A 21,002-nucleotide genomic window follows, 5' to 3' on the forward strand; every position below is an offset into this window, starting at 1 on the left:
TATTAGTAAATGCTACTATGATATTAGAGAATATTTAGAGGATAAGTTTTGACATTTGTTATTTTGCATTGTTATTGTTTTAGTTATATGTATTTGTCTTTAGAATTTGTATTTTATAGTTACTTTTGAACTTATTATTTTGTATTTTAATATTTAATATTTTGCATGCCTAATGGCGGAATATGTTATAGAACTATTTTAAACCTTAACATCTTTATTATGTACACATATTCGTAAAATAAATTATTTGATTTGATTTGATTTGATTTTAAGTGTTCAATATACACTGGTTAGTGTGGTGGTAGTACACTAATACAAAATACACTGGTAGAGTCATTTTATTCCAATTTCCGTTCATTAATCGGCGATTGTAAATAGCGGAATTGGGACACTGACCTGAAATCATTAATATAATTAATATACATCACATTCAGAAGATAAAACGGTTCAATATATTTTGCAAACTGTTTAGATAAAATTTTAAATATGGAGGTACACTATAACTATTAGGTGCAATAGAAAATAACTTGTATTTATATCTCTCTCTTATATTTTTTTCTTGAATACTGGGTCCGTAACATCTCCAAAAAAACAGACAAAACATCAACATCTGATTAAGGCCCGACATCCAAAAATTTACATAAAATACAAGGTCCCAAAAACGAAAGCTGAAAAAGTTCTCAACGTGTTACACACGTTATTTATGAGTGAGATGTGACGTCGTATCATTTTTCACACGTTTTCGGAATGAGTTATGATTTAGTTTTGGGTGAAACGTTTATTTATTTAGCGTACGTTTCAATTAAGACAATAGATCAAGCGTTAGGTGTGGAAAACAATGCATCATTTACAATTCTAATCATAGCAGCTGTATTATGAGATTATATTGGATTTATCCCCTTAGATTTAAACTTTGATACCCTTGCAACCTTGATGGACTTAACCTACAAAAGGTATTTGGTTTAGACAAAAGTCTTCGTAGTATAAATGCATAGAGTATTTAATAATTTACATTTTCATAAATAACATCCTCTTATATTCTCAATACAATAAGAAATCGTGAACAAAAATATTACTAATTCCTTCTATACGTAATATTTCACCCCATTACAAATAATCTATATCTATACTAATATTATAAAGAGGAAACCTTTGTATTTATGTATGTTTGTATTGAATAGGCTCAAAAACTACTGGACCGATTTCAAAATTTCTTTTACCATTACTTAGAGGGATTCTTCCGAATCCGGATAGGCTATACTTTATCCCGGAAAATAAGCTTAAAAAATAAATGTCCACCCGTGCGAAGCCGGGGCAGGTCGCTAGTCACAAATAATATAAAAGCAAAATAAATGTATCCTTAAACCTTATCGGAAATAAGTATAACGATGAATGGTTGCCTTGGTAACGGGATAAATCCTTAAAATATGTTATAGAGATTCGATCGAAAGCTCACACATAACTTTTATATCATCATTGATACGATTAATATATTTATGGGCACGTTACTTTGATACACGTGTTATTATTGCCGGTTCAAATAATATTTTCAACGAGAAAATCGAACTTCGTAGTATCATGAACTGATAGTTTTGAACGCAAATTATTTATAACTAAAGGCCTGGAAATCTAAAAGTTTTTAATAAAAATAGAAGATTTTCTGGCACTTTGAAATTGATGAACCGCAACATAAAATTCCTCTAAAATATCATTACTATTAAGAAAAACTGGCACGAATTTTATCATTTGTTGGGAGTTTTAATATTTAATGTATGTATATCGTCACAATAGATTTATGATGCCGTTTAGTGAACATGGTTGCTTATGTGAGCAAGAAGCTGCTCTACACGATGTAATGTGCCGTCTCGCTTCCCCGATTGAGGCGAAGTGGTATTTTCAAAGTACCCTTTGATCCCCGCTTTGTACACCGCTAGATAGATTCTCGACAAACATACGTGTCTGTAGCGCCGCCGAAGAGATAAACTACTTTATTAGCACTATAATTACCAGCTGGAGCTGTTTGTGGTAAAGAAATTATTATACGCTTTTAAGTTTAAAACAGTTTGTTTTGGAATTACGGGTTTTGTGGGTTTGGATTGATTTAGTAAAATATGGTTATTGCGTGACTCGGTTCCGCTTTAAATATACCATATTATATATTATAAAGGAGCGCTACAATGTCGACATTTAATTTGATACACGGTTAGGGTAAGTAGCCTTATATGAGTGGTGATACTGGTGATAGGTTACAATAATACGCAAATGTTATGATATTTTATCAAATAATCTTAATATTAAAAATGTAACACAAATTGCAACCACTGCACGGGCATTACGTTCTCTAGTTTGCTAATATTTGGTCCTTTGACGGCGAATTAATGTTTTTTCCGAGCCTTCGTGTCATGTTATTTCAATTTTTCGGAAACTGCTGTGATACGAGGATTAACTAGTGCGAGAATCGTTTTTTTTTAAACTTGGTAATTAATAATAATAAATAATGTAAATAATGTTTGGAATTTCCAACGTCTTGTGTGTTTCCAACTCCATGCTCCATTTTTGTGCCATGATCCTCATCAACTGTTTCTTGTATACATGGAAGTTCTCCATAGTTCAACGTCCTTTATTTATTCCAGATGTTCGACAGCGTGTCGATCCTGTTCTCCGACGTGGTGACCTTCACGGAGATCTGCTCACGCATCACGCCCATGGAGGTGGTCTCCATGCTCAACGCTATGTACTCCATATTCGATACCCTTACTGAAAGGAACAGGGTATATAAGGTGAGTGAAGATGAATTGTTTGGGAAGTAGGGATTTAAATCATATTGGCGCAGATTTCAAAATTTATGGGAAATAACACAAAATATCCAGTTTAGGTAAATGCTAAAAGATATTAAAAAGAAAATATAGAAATTTAATGATATAATTGTTTGCCATTATTTACGTTTTTGCAACCACTAAATAATTATATCTATTGTGAAATCAATGCCTATGCTATCAGAATTGAAAGAAAGAAAAAAAATCGGTAATAATTTGGGATGTCAAAACTGAATAAGAAAAAAAAATTAAACAATACACCTAAAATACACCTAAAAATCTCCACTTCAATTCAACTTTGACCTTACCTTTAAATTCCAGGTAGAAACAATAGGCGACGCCTACATGGTGGTGTCGGGAGCTCCGGAGAAGGAGGACAACCACGCAGAGAAGGTGTGTGACATGGCGCTCGATATGGTGGACGCCATCACTGACCTGAAGGACCCTAGCACAGGTGAGGTTTGATTTGATACAAATTGTCCTTACGTGGTAAGGTGTGAAGTGCAAAATGCTTGGAATGTTATAGACACATAAGTCTCGAATCAACAAAGCGACGTGTGCCTAATAGTGGATAAAAACTGAAGATTTCAATCAATCAATCAATCAAAGAAGTCAATAATCATTTTCAAAATGTTTGTCATTTCAGGTTCCCACTTATCAATACGAGTAGGAGTCCACTCCGGCGCAGTAGTAGCTGGTATAGTAGGTCTGAAGATGCCTCGCTACTGCCTCTTCGGAGACTCTGTGAACACAGCCTCCCGCATGGAGTCCACCTCGGAAGCCATGAGGATACATATCTCACAAACCACGCAGGAACTGCTGTCTCCATCGTACATGGTGACTGAACGAGGGGAGATACAGGTTAAGGGGAAAGGTGAGCATTATATGACTGTTGTGACTGTAGAAGCTGCTTTGGTATAAGCCGTTCTTCAAATAATATAATATTGTTCCAAAAACAAAAACATACACTCGACTTGATGATTGATAAATTTTATACGTTCTGCGGTAATAATAACAAAAACTACATATGAATTTGCTTTCTACATTCTATGCGTTTCCTTTAATCCAAACTAAAACATTTTAACTATGGCGCAATATCTATAAAATCTTACTCATTTGCTCGAACAAACCGTTGCAGGTGCAATGAAAACGTACTGGCTGGAAGGGCGTGAATCCCGTCCATCCCTCACCAAGGTCATATCACCACAACTCAGACCAGGAACAGAACTGGAATGGGAAAGAGCTGCTGACGTCAGAGACAGTATCGCAGAACATTCAGCACAACAAATGAACAATAAAGAACAAAACAACTCGCGGATACAAGAACTTCCAAATTCTGGACCAAACTCCTTAGTGAATGTAAATTGTGGGGCTCTAATGACTCTGCAGAATTCTGTGAGAGCTTCCCAAGTAGCTGCACCTACGACAACGATGACGTCACCCGTTGAAGAGAGACGGATGTATTCTCCTGTCACTTTCCAAGATGTAGCCAGACGGAGTATAGCGAATTCCCCGAATAGGACCGAACGGGAAAGAGGTGAACATTAAACTTGAATAGCTTGTAACATTTATAGTAAGTTACACTTTCTTGCGCGTCCTATTCTTGGACCTACCCAATGTGCACACAAAAATTTATGAGAATCGGTCAAGCGGTTTTGGGAGAGTTTAAGTATAAACACCGTGACGAATTTTACATCATAGACCTACGTCATCGTCGTCTAGTATTATAGCCTTAGTTACGGGTTAGTGCTTTGTCCTTCCCAGAATAATTATTGTAATTTTAATTTTGATGTTTCAGAATCACGATCAAACTCAACAAGTGTGGTTGGTATGTGGACTGACGCCGAATCCGTGGATCCTGCGAGAACTGCCGACAGTCTCAACTCCTCGTTTTGGTAAATATTAGCATGTTTTTACCAGAATTAATTATGTCAAGATGTTGTTTTATTTTAATATCTCCTTAATTCTTTAGTTACAGTTCAACGTCACCCTGCAGAGTTGGAACAGCACCACAACCCAAAGACAAAGATAATGACAATATGGTTGATGCGGTATGAGAAATTTATTTCATCGACTGTCTGCCAATTACACACATGGTCTGCTTCTAGTCTCACTGCACTACCTCTTGGTTGACTGGTAGAGAATGCATCTGGCATTAAGTCCGTCATTTTACTTATTTGTATACTTACTTGTAATCATATAACATATTATTCTAGACAAATACGGAATGTTCCAGAAATCATGAACGACTGAACGACGCTCGAATGTTCATCGTTTCTAGAATTTTCTTCTTCTTATATCCTAGAAAGTCGATATGCTTATTATGGTCTAATATAAATGGATCGTTATAACATCCGTTGCTCTTTATTGCTTAATTAATTTATAGTCCATGATTTTTTTAATTATTTACCACTTCCTAACTATATGCAATACCTTAAATTCTTATGTTTTTCTAATTAATTCTGTTTCGAACGTTTTACACTTATGCTTACAATTTAACACCATTTGACAGATCACCTTAGCTTGTATTGTACTTGAAAACTGATTCTGCTTAGAAATAATATTATTATTGCTGAATTTGTTTATAACACCTTTTCCAAAACTCATAACTGTTAACCAATTTGACGACATTTTGGTTTCGAAAGGATCTCAATTCAAATCGCAGTATGTGCGAGTCTTAAATCCATAATTAGTCAAAAAACTGTCTGATTCAACTGTCAAATTGTCAAACAATTAATCACTAAAATTGCTTTGAAACATTTCGGTGGTGGATAATCACGTTGATGGGTTCCTTCTCATCATAACGTCGACCGCTGGAATGTTCTAGATGTTAACTAGCCCTCGGCTTACCTTTGGGTGCTTCACGCTGTTCCAACAGTGCGTGGCTCGGATGTCGCCGGCTCACTCCGCGCCGCCCAACGTTGGAGGGTCCTATTCAACGCTAAGACCTGAAACTGCGTCTTCAACGGCTAAACATAGTGGTGATGAAATAGGTGAGATAATGCTACGTTGTTATGTGTTTAGTTCAAGAACATAAAGATTTCCTAACGCTGGTGGACTTCTGCTCCCAGTAGCGTGTGATTTGAGCTGAAACAATGTTAAATTGTTAATCATGTTTATAAGTTATACGTTGAGTAAAGTAAGATTTGGACAGACACAAGAAATATCGTCAAAGTTGTGACAGATCGATCTTTGACAGAAATGTGAGTCACTTATGATACCTACTACAACCATACCGACTCAACTCGAAATGTATCAAACGATATCTTAATAATGAAATGACGTCGAAGTTGCAGTTCAATGATCAAAGCAAGTGTTAATATCTATGCATCCTCTGAATCTGAACCTAACTTCCAGATTTATCTCAGCGTTCATACGATTTTTCACCAGTTAAATCAACGAATTAAAATGAAATCAAGTTTTATTTACAGAACTATATATAAAACAATAAATTGTTTTTTTTTTTTTCAGAAACAGACACAGAATACCAAGACGCACACACAGATATGAACCAAGTATCACACATATGCACACAAGAAACAATCGAAAACCCAAAACCTGGAAAAGTTGGGAGGTTTAAAGCAAAAATAGCTCCTGGACACAACAAATCATGTGTCCATAAACAAGTGTCCAAAGATTCTATAAAAGACAAGTTACAAGGGAATGTCCCCCATGGACACCACCATACGAAGAATGTGAACCATCACCAATGCTGCGGTGCGTTCGGAAACCCACATGTCAGGCACAAAACTAATTCGAGCTGTCATCTTATTTAATTGTATGTAGTTATAATTTTTCATTAATGTTTTACCCTTTCTTGGCGGGAATTTTTAATCTGTGTTAAAGACCACGTAAAATATCAAGGTATTCAAACGAAATAAAGAATGAATTATGTTTAGAAAAAATATGAAAAATTGTTTATTAAAATAGCAACTTTGTTATTTAATTCATTTCTTTGTGGATTTTATTTATCCGCCATTATGTTCATACCAGTTGTAACTTTTGTTTACCAATTCTGATTATTAATTTATCCGATATTTAATTTAATATTACAAAAGGGTGAAACAGCTTCCTAGTAAGTATAATAATATATCAAAACCCAGAATGTTGATATCAGTATTTTAAACAGAATCTATTTATTATCTTGGCCTAAAAAACATTGTTGTAAAACCAAACATATACAAATTCTCTCTAGTCCAGAGTACATTTTTACAAATACTTAGTTTTAGAATATAGAAAATTATACGTACTTAAGTTCTTAATTATTTATAAGTTACAAATTTTATTTTTATTAAGTTTAAATGTAAAAACAAATGTAAAACGTAACATTTTCCCTCTTTAGGAAATATCAAAACGTAAAAATAATGATCTGAATCTACTTATCAAAAACTTGTCGCTATTTTTTAGTCTAACATAGATCTCATATGAATGATTCCCAAAAATGATTCCAAAGATATTTATATCGAGAAAAAAAAGTGAAGAGCTTTACAAGATGACAATAGAATCTTAAAACATTTAATATGTGAGAAATATCAACGTTTTTACGCTGTATGACAGTGTTTTCGGATAAGTCAGTCGACATTACCTAAAATGTATTATTATAGAATATATTTTCTTGTACACGAAGTGATGACGATATTTTTATTGTACTTACATTTAGATGGTTACTTAGTAACTTTGAAAGATTTATCTGATCGTCTCTTAGTATTTAAGGGCGTAGCGAATTTTTCTAGTTGTTTAAAAGCCGTAAGAAGAGTTCATAACATGTTCATATCATATTATACCTATGCAAGTATTTTTCATAGCCTGTCATGGCATACCATTTATAATCTGTACCTTAACCCTGTCAACTTAAGTGATCACATAGATAAGTTACATATACACACATACATTAAATAAGAAATACCTAAACATCACAAATATTAAAAAAACGACTCAAAGTTTAAAACCGTCTGTTTTCGTCGCTCCATGTAAATATTTTGGTAGATAACTGTCGCTACGCCCTCCCTAGGCACAAATTGTTTGTATGTATTATTCTGTGTAGTTAGGAATTTACAGGAGCCACGTTCATGGTTCATAAGTCTAAATGATATAAAATGTCTTATCAACAACTACTTAACTGTTTTACGTACTAGACGAAACAAAAAAATGAATAAATACGCGACTAGTATCGCGTATAGCTATTTTTTTTATCATATAAATACAATATTTAAACATTTTTTTCTGTAAAACAAATGCCATCATAGACCTTAGTGATGTAAGAATCATAAGGATATCCCATAAATTAATTACGATGACATTTCTAAAATAATTTGTTAACATTACTTGGTTTTTAATATATCCTATCCGTATGTGAGAACTAGCTAAGTCAGAACTTGGGCAATAATATATAATCCTAATTTATAAACAGAAATGATATCTTATATTTCTACTAATTTAGATCTCTCTCCTTTTGTCGTCGAAGTCAACGACTAAGGCATATATTATCGTATTGAACTTGGCTCTCATTTCACATTTATGTTTTTAATGAGATTTTGTTTTGGTAAACCGCTTCGAATTGTTTCGTATAGTACGTACTACAAAAATATAGATTCAAACTTACTTATTTATAAACTTCACTGCAGCAGCTAATTGTTATAAGTCAATTAATATAACTGTCTAGTCGTTTTGAGATTATCCACGTTGTCATTTACACCTACCTATTATATTTTTGTATATTATTTGAGTTTCTGTATTATATAAATAAAAGCTTCACCATGACTTCTACTGAATGTATTTATTGTTAACTTTCGACGATAAATGTCATTATTGACGTTTGTATTATCTTTATTTGTTGTTTTATTTCCTTGCCTTTAATACTTTAGGGTCAAGTTGTAGGCTATTCACCCATGGCATTGTGTTAAAATCAGCCTATATACGTCACACTGTAGGGCACGGCCCTCTTCTCGATGAGCCATGCTAGCTCACTGCAGCTTAGCGACTTCAGATTCGAATATTTGAAATCCATTTAACCTCATGACATTTGCCTTCACCGTTTGTCAGTGATCTGGGATTCATTAAGAAAGTAAGTTTGAAAAGTCACATTGATCCCTAGCCTGTATTGAATAAAACCGCAAGGTTACCTCGACACAGTAATGCTTTGCAAAACTCGTGTATTATGCTACAGGTGTGGTCAGAAGGACCTAAACAAGTCGCATAAACAAAAAACAAACTTAACATGACATTTTTGTACATTTGAATTGAAGTAGCAATTAGTTCAGGAAAATAAATCAATGAAATAGTCAGGAAGTAACGAAAACATATATTTTTAAAACAATAAAAGATACGTAATCATAAGTTAAAAATAAACAATTATTGCGTAAGTTAAACAAAATACGTTTCGAATATTTCCATTATGTCTATGTGCCTAACCCGATTACAGGTAAATACTGTTTTTTTTATCAATTAAGACACATTAATCAATGCACTTATCAAAATTCTAGCCAGTGGCAAGTGTAATTCGGACCTTAACATTTTAAAACTGCTTACCATACAATGATTAAAACAATTACAAAACTAAACTTTGTTCCTCAAAATCAACGTAAAATAAATCTTCAAAAAGATCTTATTCAAAGCTGAGTTCTGTCCCCTTCAAATGCTGTTCAGCCCATTCATCGAACCTTCGAGAAAGGTCGTCGGACATGTAATTCTTCCAATCACCAATTTCCCCTTTGCGAATGAACCTCAAATCCGTGGATTCCAAATAGCTGGTGCCGAAAGACTTTTCCAAGATGGCTTCCAGATTGACAGCTCGATTGGTCTTCATGTTTTGGAAGGAGAGATGGTCGCAGAGTTTGTCGACTTGGGTGTCAGTTAGGTCTTTGTTGAGGAACTCAGCCGTTCTCCTGACTACTGAAGGTAGATCATGTTTCATTTCCTCGAACTTAATGAAGAGAACGTTCGGGTCGTGGCGGCGGTTCCAGAAGCCTGGGAGGAAGAGTTAGTCTTTCTTATATGGTAAAAGAAGTATGGCGGTTGTCGATTATGGTATACAAAAGGTGTTGGGAACGAGAGGGATGAGCCATGCCTCGTGTTTAAAAACATGAGACTCAGGGCATAATTCTAATAAAAAATATTGGAATACCCCGGATGAAATAGTTCACAAATATTTTTTATACATGCTTCCGACTACTTAAAAAACTTAACAAGAATACTCCGGAAATATTATTACAATACTCGAGCAATCAATTATATAATTAATTCAAGAAACTTCATTAACTATACTATTCATAGTAGATTACTATTACAATTTTTAGAAGTTACCAAGTATTTTTAGATCTTCGCCTTACCAAGTATGTGGTTCCAAACGGGTCCGAAGGGGGCCCGGTCCCTCATGAAGAGGTCGCAGAACTCTTCGAAGGTGCCCTTGAGGCCGTGCACCAGCGTGCAGTAGTGATAGTATGATACCACCATGTCTTTAGGGTTGCGGGATGTGTAGATCACCTGGTAAAGAATGGAAAGATTCTATGGAAGCGGTACTTGTCACAAAGCTGTTTACCATTGTAAGTTGGTATGACAGGATTTAGTTTGGGAAGTCTTTTGGCTCTCTGTAAATTTAAGTTTACTAAGCAGCGCCAGCGTGTATTTTTTGGTACAAGTTGTACGCGTAATGAATGAGTAATTAATATGCTTGGAAACTATGGAAATTTCATTAGAGTGATACCTACTAAATAAGACTATTCCACTGTTTGTGTTGGAGTACCACAACATCAATTATTAAGATTCAATCACGCCGAAAATTAAGGACACCGGATGGGTCCGTAATTAGTCATCGAATCCCGAATCCCGATAAATAGGCGTCAGCAAACATGATATAAATAAACATTCAACGCAGATCAATCACTAAATTCGAAACTATAAGTATTAAACATACACTTCAAAAAAATCATATCTTTCATACATATAGAAAAAAACATTTTCAGAGATAGCGATCAAACACATACATATGTCTCTTCTAATACGCAACTTACCTTAGGTCTTGCCGAGCCGTCAGCGCGCTCAATGCTGACCGGCAGGAGGTCCCATGGCAGGTGGCTGCGGATGTAACGAGGATACGGTAGCCTGTGCTTCACTAGGTCCACGGAGGTGCCCTGCACAGACTCCTTGTGCCACGTCGAGTGCCCAGCCACCATGATACATGAAAGCTCCACTAAGGGACATCTAATCTAGAGATTATGAAATAGGTCATAAGTACGAGTTATAAGGGATTTAAAATATACAGGTTTTGGTCAGTCAAACCAGTTTGGGGTAACTACTTTATTAGGGATACGGGATGATGAATTTAATAGACTTTTTATACTTCTCGATTATAAAAAAAAGAAAGAGCATTGTTTAAAATAGTTGATAATACTCATGAAGACAAATTGGAGACAGACAAATATGTACGCAGTTAGAGCACTTACAAAAGTTGGGAATCGCAAAAAAAATGTTATATTTAAAAGAAAAAAAGGTTATAAGTCATAAGCATAAAGAAAATGAAATTAAATAAATTAAAATATGGAGGTACGTACTTGCTGCAAGGATTTAGCTCCCTCGTAGTCTAAATCGTGTCCAATGAGCCAGACCATTTCCTGAGCCCATGTTGAGCCTACACAAAAATAAAAAAACTTAGCTAACCACTATGTCTACACCGAAATGACAACATAAACTAAACACGTAAAGGGGCAAAGAAGAATACAAACAAATACCATCCATATACAAAAAAAAAGTATCACTCACCAGTTCTCGGATAAGAGCACATCCAGACATCGGTGTCATGGACCTCCATATCCAAGATATCCTGTCCAATGGTCATGTAGTCCGCCGGCAGGATCACCCTCCCAGGATTAATCTCCACCATACAATCCTCCTTATCAAACATCCTATCCAACAACTCCCCAGTCTCAGGGTCCAATTTCGAAAACGTCAAAACTGGTCGCGTCCTCATATTGAAAAAAAAATGTCTGTTACTTAGAATTCGAATTAAGAACTGAACATATGGTCTGTATAGAAGACGTCCAGTGCCTGCGTTTATCGGAAGTGTTCTGTTCGTTTGTTGCATCGGTGCATCGTGTTTCCCCTTGGTTGCAGAAAGTGGTTGGACTTTCTACTAGGATCACCAAGTAATACGATTTCCTTAATGTTGAATTCTTAATTCTAAGTTACGAAATTGTAAACATTTGGAACGGCTTGTTTTGTTATATGATTGCTTTGTTATTAAATGGACTGTGAAGAAGTATTTGGTATTTTATATAAAAATATGTTTTCACCTGTAAAAGTTGTTGCGTAAAGTAGATATTCCCTACGGCATTTAAATGAAGTAATATCTAGTCAATACAAAACTAAACTAAATCAAAACAGAAAACGATGTGACTATCCTAAAAACTCGACTACAATTTAGAGCCTAGATAAGGTCACGAATATCTTGCCAGCGGAATTAAAAGGCGACCAAAAAGGTTACCGCGGCGACCAATGTATACAAAAGAAGGAACATGGTCACTTTTAAGTCAGTTGACATTCCCTTCCACTCAACTCAAAGCAGGGTGAGGCTCTAAGATATAAACAAAAATTAATAAGATACTCTGCTCCTTAAGTGAGTTATCACTGACCGTCCAAAGATGACTCACATCTAAAAAAAACACGAAAAGTTCTCTTCAAAATCAGTAATAGACATGGTTACCCTATGGATCTAGGTACGGAGTAGTAGGGACTGGTTCAGCCGGTTGCGCATTATTAGCTTTTATTTTCATCTGAACTTACCACCTGGCACTAGTTATAATCAGACGCAGGACTTCCATAGTAAACAAATGCATTCGCACTTTCTACCCAACAGGTATTTTAACTAAATGTCTACCTATGTTGGGTACATCTTATTATGTAAAATGAGCATTAAATAAAAAAACTTGAATGAAAGAAAAACAAGACAGGCACGTGTGAGACTAATACTTTTGTAAAATGTGCGGTTTTTCTCATTTATGCTAGAACAAATCGCAATCTATGTCGGTCCAGCCATTTGAATGTTAAGTAACACATACACACTCAAATACTCTCTCATTTAAAATATTACTGTGATTTGCTCTGTCACACAGAACATAAGCCGCACATAATATAAGTTGTTAAACGCTAATCTGTTTGTGTTATCATAGGTAGATATTTATCAAGTAAATATTAAGTATTATGTAACATAATTAGTGAATAAATATACCTATTTAATCCAATGATCAGTTGCCAACCTCTTATAACAGGACACTTACTCGACGTGTACGCTCAAGAGATAAAGTTTTATAAAAGTCAATAGTTTCTAAAGTCTAATATGAAAAAGACGTATATTCTTGTGAGTCCCTTTTTGTTTAAAACAACAGCTCTGATCAAGACCTTAAGAAAATATCCAAATCAAAATGAAAGACGAGAGACCATTAACTTAAAATAACTTGTGTCGTTGCTTTATAGAGTTCTTCGGTAGCTAGCTGAAAAATATTATTTATTGCATGTCGACTTTACTAGTTTTGATTGAGCAAGTCGGTTAAATTGTTTTGAGAGAAGAACTTTTTACAACAACTGTACCCAACTACGAGTAGAAATTGCTTCAGCCACAAAACGGCTCAGCACATTATTTCCGTGCCCGTCTTCCTACTCGGTAACTTTCCGTTTTCGTCAGTGCAACGTACATTACTGTGTGTGATAGCATTCGTTGCGTAACGTACAAACGCACTCGACCGTGTCACTGTACACACGCGATGCGGTGCGTAAACGAATCAGCGAAAGATATTCCTGATGAATGGGAGTCTTATGAAAATTGAATGAGGAAATAGGGTGTATAACTTTATTGACGTTGTACTTGTCAAAACGCGAAAAAAAGTTATGTTAAAGATCAATAGAAAAGACATGAACCATTGTTATAACAAGGTACTAAAAATGAAACAAACAACGTTTTTATAGTTCCAGTATTTTATTTTAAGTTCTTATTACCATTTAATTCGCTATAAACACGAATTACAAAACGCGGAAATCGATATTATGCGCGCGCAATATTCAAATCGAATATTTCATTTTGCTGTCAACAATTTTGACAGTTCCCATTACGTCACTTCTGCATCCCGGTGATTGGCGCCTGGCGGTGATAACTTTCGGCCCCCGTTTCCTTGGCGGTCGATTGTATAAACAAAAAAAAAAACGTCAACAAAAGTAAACAAACCAGCAGTCATCATTGATTCCTTCAGGAAAATGTCTAAAGTTACTAATGTTAATTCAAGTCTGGCATATGAAATACTTTTGTATTTAAATAGTTTTTACTTGGGGATGTTTTTCGTATGTGAAGTGGCCATGGGCATTTTAAAAGCTATTAATGTGTCTTATCCAGAAAACGCGTTGCTGACGGAAGCTGGTATATTCAGTGCTCTATGTCTCGTTGAAGTAATTCGTATATTTTTAGGGCGAAGAGGAAATCTAGCTAGTAAGAGTAAGTAGTTTGTTGAAAGCTCTCACTTTAAAATCAAACAATATTGTAATAATTATGTTATGAGAAACATAATTTAACATTTTTTTACAACATGTCACATAATTATCTGTTCCAATTTCAAATTAATCTTTTTAATTTTTTTTTTTCTTTTTTACAGAGGTTCCAGTATTTTTCTCAGTGATCCTAACAATTCCTTCTGCAGTTGGTGTATGCTACTTTTTGATCTACCAGACTTATATTCTGCGCTTGGAATACATATGGTGTGCAGTCATGTTAATGTTCCATGCCTTAGAGCTGGCTTTTGCCATCCTCTTCATTTTCACAGTGTGTAAACACCAACAGTATGAATAGAACAAGTTTAAGAGCACATCCCTGCCAAATAGATACTGATGCCAAATGTTTCGAGTGTTGTTTTATTATTAGTGAAAATTTACTCCAAAAAAGGGCTTCAAAATTAGTGTTTATTCTATTAGTAATCACTTGAATCCAGTGTGGATGTGCCTCAGTAGACAAAAACTATTAACTCTCTTAGGATTACTCATTGATGTACCAATTTACTAAGATATAATATTAGAATGTTGTTCTTGTTGTATTAAGGTAATATTGTATTTTACCACTAAGAAATGTGTAAGACACTTTTATACTGCCTAACTCTAATGTATAACTGAGAGTGTTTTTTTTTAAGCTTGAATTGTCTATTATATAAGTATACTCCAATTGTACTATTTCTAGTATTAGTGCCTACTTTTTATATTAGATTGTCTAGTGTTGATTCCTATAAAATATGGTCTAGAATTTTTCAACCTTTTTTTCCTAAAATGGACTTGTGTGATAAGCTCAATTTTATAGTTGTAATTTTAAATAAAATTCATGCAATACTAAATTACTGTTTATTCTAATTCTAATTATTTTACAATATATTATTCAGTGGGTGGTGTAATGTGTTCAGGTAATGGCTGGCATTCAACCTTAGTGACCTTTAAAGCGCAACCTTCCGGTAGGTTCCTCTCAATGTACTCTAAGTAGGTGTCACAAGTAGATCCTGTTAGTCTTTGGAGGTGGACAAATCTGAAATAAGTCCTTATTTCATACTGGACTCTATGCTTCTTGTAGATGTGGACACTTCGGAGTAAAGTGTGCCTCTCCTTTTCTGCTTTTCTTAGTGCCCAACTGAAATTATAAAGAAAATATTAGTATATCTTCAGAAGTTCTAATATAAGTATAAATTGTTAGTGACACTTTATTACATTACATCTTTTACCATGGCAATCTTGCCTTCATAATCTTATTGAATAAAATAATTAATTCAAATTTCAATAACTACTTGTCTCTAGCAAAAGAGAACAATATTATATTCCCAAAAGAAACTATTATAACCTTAAATCTCACCTCTTAGTTACTTCAATCCCCAAATGAGAAGCGGCTGCGACACAAACCAGGAGTAACTCAGCAGTACGGCGGGGTCTATGCCTCGCATTTCCAATTCCACTCGTTTGTATAACTTGTCCAGTTCTACTGTCGGCGGCACTGGCTCAACCTTCTGAACAGAACCCACAGTAGCAGGCGCAGATGATAATGGCCGAAATGTGTAGTTAGATGCTACTGCACTACGTATTACAGGCGCTGAACGCCATAAACTCTGAAAAATAAGTATTTTTTTCAATTAAAAAACCGAGCTAATATAGTCGCAAATAGCTCGATTATGTAAATTAAGGAAAGTATTAAATTACCCTGATCGCGTTCATTGTGGATCTATTAAAGCCTCCTTATTTGTTCTAGTAATATATATGTAATAATTATATCCAAATCGATATAGTTAATTGCATTTATCACATAACCTCATGTTTACCAATGGGTTATTTTGACATTTGGTCGCCTGCTTTCTTGACGTTACTGGAAACATTTACAAATGCCGATTTATTTCAAACATTTTTGTTAAACTTCTGCCAACAATTCTTCATCGTTTTCTAATTCAATACACAATAATAATATACATTTTGACCAGTTTTTATCGCTTTCGTGACATAGCTTTATAAGTGCATGACCATTGGTCTTAAAAATATTTCCCGTGACGTGGGCCGTAAACGGCCGAATGATTTGACACTGACAGTTCTAGTTGGAATTTGGATAAAAAACAACAAATAAATAGTCGTAAAAATATTTATATTTTTATTATTTTGGATTAAAAGAAATTCTAATTATTTGTCAACAATATATATATATTGATTCATGTAGAAAATGGTCGGAGCCCTGTTACTGCTAAAAATGTTGCATTGCAAGCAAGTCAATGATAACAAAACAAGTGCAGGTGACTACTCCGGCGAAGGAACTTCCCAGGAAGAAAAACCTCGTGAAATTAAAGTTAAAAATGAAACATGATGAAGACAACATTTGTAGAGTTTGTTTAAAAGAAGGTAGCATACCTATTTAACGGAAGCGGTGCAGCGGAAAATATATTGGAATCTTTTGATTACTTTTTGGCGGGATTGAAGTAAAAATCGACGATAATTATCCAAAGTTTTTATGTCAGCCTTGTAATGCCCTTTTACAAGGCGCTATTTTATTTAGAAAAAACTGCACAAGAATCCGACGAACTCTTAAAACGGCCGCCTGAAGAGCCGCCAATCACAGAAGTAGAATTTCTTGAAAATGACGACAATTTTCAGAATACGAGCGGAAAACAAATCGCAACGTACATACCGTTGTAAAAAATGCGTTTTAACATTTGATTCATTTAAAGACTATACTGAACACAGATTGTCTGAGGAACATGAAAATATGCGAGTTACATGTCCAGTGTGCAATAACTCTTAACAGCATGTACTTAAAAAGCATTTAGCCTTACATAATCAGGAGCCATCACACATATGTGATATATGTGGAAAGAACTTTTTAATGCAGGGTCAGTTCACACGCCATCGTCTCACACACTTCTACAAACTACCCTTCAAATGTTCACTATGTCCTTACAAGGGTAGATTCCGAGAATCACTCAAGATGCATATGAGGACTCATACTGGGGAAAAACCGTACCAATGTACTCAATGTCCTTCCCGGTTCATTAACAAAAGCAACTTGAACAAGCACGTGTTGACACACAAAGGTGAACATGAGTTTAAGTGTGATTTTTGTGGGAGAGGATTTTACACTCATCGAGAACTGGATCTACATTACCAAGTCGATCATATCGGGATCAAAGACCATGTCTGCAATATATGTGGCAAAGCCTTTGGGTATAGGAAGCAGATGATGAAACATCAGCTAAAAGTACATAAAAGGGAGAAACTCAAAAGTGGTAGGATGCCACTTTATTTGAAGGTGCAAAGTATGCAACAACAGGGGCAAGATATATCTATTGAAAGCTAAATGTTAACAAAATACTGTACTTCCTATTCTGTATTATATATTAATGGACTAACATAGCTGCCTCAAAGTGAGACAGATGTAGCCGTTGAAGCAAGATGCTGCTATACACAGTAGCATGCTATCTTGCTTCCACAACAACAAGACTCTTTTAGGTGTTATTACTCAAGTATTTCTATATGCCATATTTATTAAGATCTAAGTATTATCTATTTAAGTACTAAAGCAATAAGTTTAGTCATGCTTTTTGTTGTCATAAGATGTAATTATGCTTTTAATGTATTCATAAAATAATAAAATGTTTTTTTTTCATGTATAAAAATGACTTAATTATTTCCTAAATTAATGTGATCTTGATTTTATTTAATCAAGTTAGTTATAGCATAAAATAACGTATTTTTCTTATTGTGTGTAACACGTAACAAATTAAATGTAACAAACAAATTAAGCCGGAAGTTGTGTTTATGAATCGAATGGCTTAAGAAACTGACAGCCATTGGTGAACCTCGAAGTTTATTTTAAGTAATTATAGCAGCAACAGGAATACATCATATGTGAAAATTTCAACTGTCTAGGTATATGGGTTCATGAGATAGTCTGGTGGCGGATGGATAGACAAACTGAAGACTCTCAGAAATAGGGATCCGTGTTCCCCTTTCGGTACTCAGCTTCAATTGAGAAACGTCCTCTGCTAAAGGACGGTTGTGATGGTCAAGTGGCACTCTGAAGAGTTAACCACTTGCAATATCAACCCGACTTAATACACCAAACTTTTTCCAAAATACATACCAAGTGACAAAAAAGAAATAAAAGTTATTCCAAGTTCAAATTCTTACATGTCAACGTCAAAATTCATAATATCAGAAGCCCTCAAGACTGCATAATCTAAAGAAGGAAAATTAGACAGATCTGAATATAATAATCAACAATGGCAAACGAGGCTGAAGAAACTGTGCGAAAGCTGTCCATGCACAAAGGCGTTGCTGGAGTGATTGTGGTGAAATGGGGAAGGAATACTATAAAAACTACCCTTGAGAACCACGTATCTGTGCAATACGCGGGGTTAATGAGCTCTCTAGTCGATAAAGCGAAAGCAGTAGTAAGAGATCTTGATCCTTCAAACGATTTGACGTTTTTAAGGATACGCAGCAAGAAAAGTGAGGTGATGGTCGCGCCAGACAAAGACTTTATACTAATAGTTGTACAGAACCCGGTTGAATGACGAAGGCTTTGGCTTTTTAGCCAACTTTTTTTATTAACAATTTGACTTAAATGCTGTTTTACGCGGCTTTAGTAATAGTGTTTGCTTCTATAATTCAATCATGTTTCCTTGTTTTCTTAATTTATTGTAATTTAGCTACTTTCACACGGTTTTAGCATTAACTGTAGTCGTTATATCGCATTAATAGTGTCAGCTGCGCCGTGTGAAGAATCCTTTGCTTATTTTGTGCTGATGTGAAATTAATTATATTTTTCCTTGTTATTTATTAGTTTAATGCATGTATAACATATCGTTTCAATTTATTCTAATTTTTATTGTATTCCAATGATAAATAAAACAGTCAAATATTATGGTATTAATTTATTTCTAAGTTTAGTGACTCTGGGATCACACAATTTGTCACTATTATACCTACTATTTACTGAAATGGTCACCAATATCCGCGTCCGCCTCTTCTAAAGCCACTGTTACCATAGCCGCGGTTTCCGAAACCTGTATTACCGAACCCTCGGCTGCCAAATCCACCGCGGCCGAAACCGTTACCACTTTGGTTGCTACCGAAACCACCTTGGTTATCGCCGAAACCACCTTGGTTACCGCCAAAACCTCCTTGGTTGCTGCCGAAACCGCCTGAACCTCGGAAACCGCCCTGGAATCCACCTCCGAAGCCACCTTGACCTTCATTGCCGAAGCCGCCCTGATTGCCGCTTCCAAAACCGCCTCGGTTCCCGCCAAAGCCGCCTCTAGTTCCGCCGAATCCACCTCTGTTTCCGCCGAAGCCCTGGTTGGCGCCGAACCCTTGTCCGCCGAAGCCGCCGCGGGGCCCGGTGGTCCCCCAGCCGCGGTTGCCTCGCTTGGCGCCGTCCATCCTGAACGTCGGTGTGCTGGTCTCGCGCTGGATGTTGTAGTCGCCCGCGTCCACGATGCATAGCGATTTCACGCAGTCGATTACCTACAACCATAGGTACAAAGAATATTAAGTTTCATACAGACAGATTTGAGGGTAAATTTCTTAATATCTTTATCTAAGCACGCCATTCCATTGGAAGTATGAAAGACGTTTGTATTAAACTAAGCACAAAAAATTCTCAAAAAAGTAGACACCGCATTTCATTTTGTAATTAACGACACCTACGGTAAGTACGTTACCCCGAGAAATATAACATAACCATTTTTTTTTAACATTGGATATAGAATAACACCAAAGCACAGCCAACCTTTTGTTCAATAGGCGAGAAGTGTAGCGCGGCGTCAGGTTCTGCGGCGGCGCGCTCGACGATCTTCTCGACGGCGGGCCGCAGCGCGATCACCAGCGCCGCCGTGCTCGGCTTCATGTCGAAGTTCAGCCAGTTGTCCAGGCGGACCACGTTGTCAATCTGAAACGTTGTGTTTGTTAAGTTAGGGAGGGTAACTCAGACATTTATAGTGGTTTTTTTGTATATGTATATTAATACATGACAATAGCCGTAAGTGTCCCACTACTGTCAAAGACTGCTTCCTTCCTCAACAAAAGTCTCCAAACAGTGGAATCAAATGGCAAAAAAGATATATTATATTTTTTGCCACGCCATTACTCACTTTTACCATTAAGACTACCCGAATACCCATAAACACATGCTTATATTTTCCAAAACGTAATAACGCTTGTTTATAATACAAACGCAAACGTATGTAAGTGTTTGTTTCTTTGTAACCTCCATCAAACCAAAAGGGGAGACCAATTTTAATGAAATTTGCTATAGACATACTTTTTACCTGCTTCTTTAAAGTGGGTAAAGTATATTTTTGATTAGCGGAGGAACTCGCAAGCATAGCTAGTTTATATAAAATATTTTCAAATGTTTTATGATATACGTACCCACTCGACCTTCCTGCAGGCGAACAGCAGCATGCAGCGGCGCCACCATGGTGGTCTGCTTGCAGGAGATGGCGCGCATGCGGACCTTCTCGCCGAACACGAACAGCGGACACGGGAAGCGCTGCTCCTGGTTGCTGCAGTTTCACCGATGTCTTGTGGATCACCGCCGCTTGCCTTCCGTCGTCAGAACCTGGACAGATATTATATCATTTAGTAGTAATTACTAAGAAGTAAGTCTTTTATAATCAAAGTAATTTATTTAGTAAA

General features: G+C 35.7%; 5 protein-coding genes and 2 pseudogenes across 5 annotated transcripts; 4 read left to right on the top strand and 3 right to left on the bottom strand.

The window, feature by feature from the left end:
• Nucleotides 1-2,633: 2,633 nt before the first annotated feature.
• Nucleotides 2,634-8,325, top strand: LOC113507785 (soluble guanylate cyclase 88E-like; the record flags this gene model as incomplete). Its single annotated transcript, XM_026890709.1, is given in 8 exon segments — nt 2,634-2,780; nt 3,138-3,270; nt 3,463-3,690; nt 3,955-4,353; nt 4,615-4,711; nt 4,789-4,867; nt 5,644-5,809; nt 6,288-8,325. Coding segments are annotated over 8 exon segments (1,554 nt in total), but the record flags the coding sequence as incomplete, so codon positions are not given.
• Nucleotides 8,326-8,422: 97 nt separating this feature from the next.
• LOC113507786 (amine sulfotransferase-like) lies at nt 8,423-12,159 on the bottom strand. Its single transcript, XM_026890710.1, has 5 exons — nt 11,574-12,159; nt 11,366-11,442; nt 10,826-11,020; nt 10,145-10,298; nt 8,423-9,782 (listed from the first exon to the last, which is right to left on the bottom strand). Exons 1-5 carry the CDS (start codon nt 11,893-11,895, stop codon nt 9,421-9,423), a joined length of 1,110 nt encoding a protein of 369 aa, XP_026746511.1. The 5' UTR covers nt 11,896-12,159; the 3' UTR covers nt 8,423-9,420.
• A 1,610-nt stretch (nt 12,160-13,769) lies between these two features.
• On the top strand, nt 13,770-15,169 carry LOC113507790 (transmembrane protein 216-like). Its single transcript, XM_026890713.1, has 2 exons — nt 13,770-14,292; nt 14,450-15,169. Exons 1-2 carry the CDS (start codon nt 14,058-14,060, stop codon nt 14,641-14,643), a joined length of 429 nt encoding a protein of 142 aa, XP_026746514.1. The 5' UTR covers nt 13,770-14,057; the 3' UTR covers nt 14,644-15,169.
• Nucleotides 15,169-16,139, bottom strand: LOC113507789 (28S ribosomal protein S10, mitochondrial-like). The gene is given in 4 exon segments (XM_026890712.1): nt 15,169-15,462; nt 15,682-15,718; nt 15,721-15,931; nt 16,023-16,139. Coding segments are annotated over 4 exon segments (513 nt in total). The 5' UTR covers nt 16,038-16,139; the 3' UTR covers nt 15,169-15,212.
• Nucleotides 16,140-16,768: 629 nt separating this feature from the next.
• On the top strand, nt 16,769-17,862 carry LOC113507784 (annotated as a pseudogene).
• Nucleotides 17,863-18,501: 639 nt separating this feature from the next.
• Nucleotides 18,502-19,180, top strand: LOC113507788 (annotated as a pseudogene).
• A 42-nt stretch (nt 19,181-19,222) lies between these two features.
• LOC113507787 (ctenidin-3-like) lies at nt 19,223-20,761 on the bottom strand. Its single transcript, XM_026890711.1, has 3 exons — nt 20,736-20,761; nt 20,095-20,253; nt 19,223-19,829 (listed from the first exon to the last, which is right to left on the bottom strand). Exons 2-3 carry the CDS (start codon nt 20,209-20,211, stop codon nt 19,308-19,310), a joined length of 639 nt encoding a protein of 212 aa, XP_026746512.1. The 5' UTR covers nt 20,212-20,253; nt 20,736-20,761; the 3' UTR covers nt 19,223-19,307.
• Between the last annotated feature and the right edge of the window lie 241 nt (nt 20,762-21,002).

Source organism: Trichoplusia ni, unplaced genomic scaffold (genome assembly GCF_003590095.1).
Source record: "Trichoplusia ni isolate ovarian cell line Hi5 unplaced genomic scaffold, tn1 tig00003141, whole genome shotgun sequence".
Taxonomy (NCBI): domain Eukaryota; kingdom Metazoa; phylum Arthropoda; class Insecta; order Lepidoptera; family Noctuidae; genus Trichoplusia; species Trichoplusia ni.